We start from the raw sequence: 4,290 nt of genomic DNA, 5'->3' as shown, positions 1-4,290 counted from the left end.
AAAAATGATTTTTTACACGGCACCCCTGCTCTCGACAGACGGCACCCCGGTTGGGAAACACTGCTCTAGAACATAAGGTCTGATAAGCTAATAAGTTAATTAACCCAATAATTAATGCATAAATCACAGGAAAAAAAATTCTAGTCAGCATGCAAATGGCTTGAAATGTTGAAACTGGTGCCCTAGATGTTGGGATCAGAAGGAAGGCAATGCAAAGACTTTTTCACAACTTGGCAATGCACAGAATCTTGTTGTCTTCGGAGCCATCTTTATCGTTTGGTTTCTGTGTAGACCTGATTTTCCTCTCTCATTATTTATACTACATGTGCGAATCGGTGGGCGGGGCTAAACAGGCAGTGATGTAGAAGCAGGCGTTGAAGATCTTCTGCGGAGGCGGGGTTTAGCCACACTGTTACATCATAAAGTGGCATATTCCACAACCTGTCGTTTTGGCAGATTGGCTTCAATAAGCTGTTTTTAGACTAAATTCTGAAACTTACAGAATGTTTTTATAGTACAATGACCTTTTATATGTCAAAAGATCAAGGGAATTTTGATTTCTCGGTTCATGACCCCTTTAAATGGACGATGCCATCTTGCAAATCAATTAGAGTATGTTCAGCCATGTGTGCTGCACACAAGTGCATTATTAGGCGATATCATACATACTTGTGTTATCAGGTAATACATAGTACACACACTTGCAAAGTGAATAACAACAGCATGGAAACACAAGGATGGCCTCACACATGTATCCCAGAGGGGGCAAGCACACAGCAGGCCATGTGTATCAGTATAAACGTGTCTGCACACATTTTAGAGAGGACAAAGAGAGCAAGAGGACGATTTTCAGGGAGAAACATCTTCTGGTTAACATATTATTAATCATCCAAATGAAGTCACATACCCCCTACACACATTTAGAAAAATGAAATAATGCAAACAGTGACACAGAATGTTCACAGACTTCCAAAGGGATGAATGGACATAAAGAAGTTACTTAAAAATCAAGTCATGCCAATTTTTTTTTGTATTGTGCCTTTCATAATACACCATCTCCATCCTCTTTCATTTATCACTCTGACAATCTCCATTCAGAACAAATTTATCTCTCCAACACATTTCATCTTATATTGCTGCATATACAGACACCGTGATCCAGACGGAGCTTTAAATATAAAATATATATTATTTAAATATAATAATTCAGTACACACACTCACACAAGCACACATAATTAGGTGTGTAATGTGCCAGTTAGCAGTTCTGAATGATTTGGTGCTTTAAGAGTACTGACATTATAACTGATTAAATATAGAGGATCTTACACAAGAGCCTCCTGATTGACTGGGCTCAGCATAACTCACAGCAGAAGTATATGATCACAACAGTGATTTAAAGGGATAATTCACCCCAAAATGAAAATTCTGTTATTAATTACTCACCCTCATATCGTTCCAAACCCGTAAGACCTTTGTTCATCTTCGGAACACAAATTAAGATATTTTTGATGAAATATGAGAGTTCTCAGACCCTGCATAGACAGCAATGCAACTGTAATGTTCCCACTTCCCAGGTCCAGAAACATAGTAAGGACGTCAGTAAAACAGTCATGTGACATCAGTGGCTCAACTTCAGTTTTGCGAAGCTACGAGAATACTTTTTGAGTGCAAAGAAAACAAAAATAACATAATTTATTCAACAATTCTTCTACCCCGAGTTACATCTTCCGCCATAAGAGAGTATCACAACGCATATGCATGCTTTCCCCTAAGCATAAACAACGCTGATTACGTCGATTACACTCTTGGGTACTCTCCAAAATGGCGGAAGACGTAACTCGGAGGAGAAGAATTGTTAAATAAATGTTTATTTTTGTTTTTTTGTTTGTGCTCAAAAAGTATTCTCTTAACTTCGCAAGACTGGAGTTGAGACACTGATGTCACATGGACTGTTTTACCGATGTCCTTACTACGTTTCTGGACTTGGGAACATTACAGTTGCGTTGCTGTCTATGCAGGGTCTGAGAGCTCTCACATTTCATCAAAAATATCTTAATTCGTGTTCCGAAGATGAACGAAGGTCTTACGGGTTTGGAACAACACGAGGGTAAGTAATTAATGACAGAATTTTCATTTTGGGGTGAACTAACCCTTTAAGATATCCTGTTAATGTGCGCCCCCCTTTTGAAACCCAACCAAAGAAATGGTAAATTATACTAAAATAGATACAGTTCATGAAGACTTTGGACTACAAGCATAATTGCCATAATTGTCTCATTTAATAGTATACACTTGGTATTTTGCTGTCATCAAATCAGAATCATGAAGAGAAATAGTTATAAAGGCTTACATGTCTTTTCAAGTGTTTATAAATCATTACCATGAAATTGGCCTTGTTGCAGTCTAGAAACCAAATGCAGCTGAAGTTAAAAGTCTGAGCATGTTCCATTTCAAATCTGAGGATGATATCTCTAAATCTCTAGGTTTTATGAAATATATTTAAGACTGTGCAATGTGATTTTATTTAGAGGAAACTCCAAAATGCTAACTGATGTTTATTCACATTTTCTAAGATTTTCTAAGCATCCATTCAGTCAACCTGCCCATTCATTTTCTGTCTCTCCCTGCACACAGTCACACCTCACCAACTGGGATGTCTTATGATGATTATGATTCTTTTGTCTTATTGTATTATATATAATAACTTTCTATTCACCCTGTTTTAACACCACATTTCTTTGATCAAACTTCTCACTTCACCTTCTTTGCCTTTCTATCAAATGCCCTTCTTAGAGCTAGTTAGCTAGCATAGCATGAAAACACAACAATTTATGAGATTAATACGATGTTTTTGTTCCAAACTCACTATATAACGTCAACTGGGTGTTTAAAATAACTTCTGATTGTGATCTGATTGTCGCAATTGTGTATTTATTGTCTTCGTGTGTCATCAGTCAAAATGTATATAGTTGAATGCTTTTGTCCATATAAGGGATTTCTTGGAACTCAAACTAACCCATCCTTTAGCAACACACACCCAGCAACACGGAACTGTTAATAAAACTTACTAGATGAGATGAACTGTGTCACTGTGTGACTCCAGATTGTATTTGCTTGAGAATATGTGGATATTTGCTTTAAAAGGAGGTGAGTGTGAGTTACCTTCATGAACATGCTGAAGCCAGTCTTGAGAAGGTCAGTGAGTCCCCCCGACATATGCTCTACATCAGGGCATTCACGTCTGTCTGGGTGGAAGATCTCCTCTAGCACCTGCTTAAGCAACGGCCGGTATGTTGCCTATACACAACAACAACAAAAAACAGCTTATTGTATGCGTGTCAGATAAAATTCCCGGATAAGCATAACATTTGAGGAATTATATAAAAGAAAATACTGAGAAGAAAAGCTTGCTCTCCCTCTCACAAACACTTTTCAGGTACCCTGCAGTGTATGTTGATTTCAAATTGGCCCATTAGTATGCAAAAAGCACACAATACGTAATTAAACTGTAAACAAACAAAGAAAAAACTCATTAATCAAGGGTGATTAATTATAAAAAATATAGAAAATGAATGATTAATTGCTCCCCGACTCATATACAAATTCTGCAATAAGAAATTTTCATCTCAGCAAAGTATCGGAGTATATAATGTTATTTATGAGATTAAAATGTATGAGTCGTTTATCAATATACAGTTACTACACACTCTTAATAAATTTGCTGAAGGTCAGATATTTTTCAAACATAAAAATATGATTTCATGAATTACACAGAGACGTCAACATGTAGAAAATGTCTGAACCGGTTCTGCCTTTGCATGTCTTCTTTTAATGTATTAAGATCATCACTAATCACTACATGTAACTAGCTGCACATATACATATACAAGTACTGTCAAATTTGCTGCAATGTGTACACTACAGTTCTAAAGTTTGGAATTCAAAAGTTTGTTTTTGAAAGAAGTGTCTTATGCTCACTAAAGCTGCATTTATTTGATCACAGTAACACAAATACCATTATGAAATATTATTACAACTTAATATAACTGTTTTAAAGGGGTCATATGATGTAGCTAAATTAACATTATTTATTGTATTTGGTGTAATGAAATGTGTTTATGCGGTTTAAGTTTAAAAAAACAGATTATTTTCCACATACTGTACATTATTGTTTCTCCTCTATGCCCTGCCTTTATGAAACGCGTAGATTTTTACAAAGCTCATCGGTCAGAAAAAGCGAGGTGTGCTGTGATTGGCCAGCTATCCAGCGCGTTGTGATTGGCCGAAT

General features: G+C 36.4%; 1 protein-coding gene across 1 annotated transcript in view; it reads right to left on the bottom strand.

Moving 5' to 3' along the window:
* Positions 1 to 4,290, bottom strand: part of LOC107665395 (sec1 family domain-containing protein 2-like) — a 123,233-nt gene that overhangs the window by 4,714 nt on the left and 114,229 nt on the right. Inside the window, exon 7 of the mRNA XM_016456269.1 lies at positions 3,165 to 3,299. Within this exon, the coding sequence (XP_016311755.1) occupies positions 3,165 to 3,299 (135 nt within the window). The remainder of the gene's footprint in view (positions 1 to 3,164; positions 3,300 to 4,290) is intronic.

The sequence above is a fragment of the Sinocyclocheilus anshuiensis genome, unplaced genomic scaffold, assembly GCF_001515605.1.
Source record: "Sinocyclocheilus anshuiensis isolate Anshui unplaced genomic scaffold, SAMN03320099.WGS_v1.1 scaffold199, whole genome shotgun sequence".
In the NCBI taxonomy this organism is placed as follows: Eukaryota; Metazoa; Chordata; class Actinopteri; order Cypriniformes; family Cyprinidae; genus Sinocyclocheilus; species Sinocyclocheilus anshuiensis.
The sequence above is the reverse complement of the archived record's forward strand: the minus strand, read 5'-3'. Positions and strand labels throughout refer to the sequence as shown.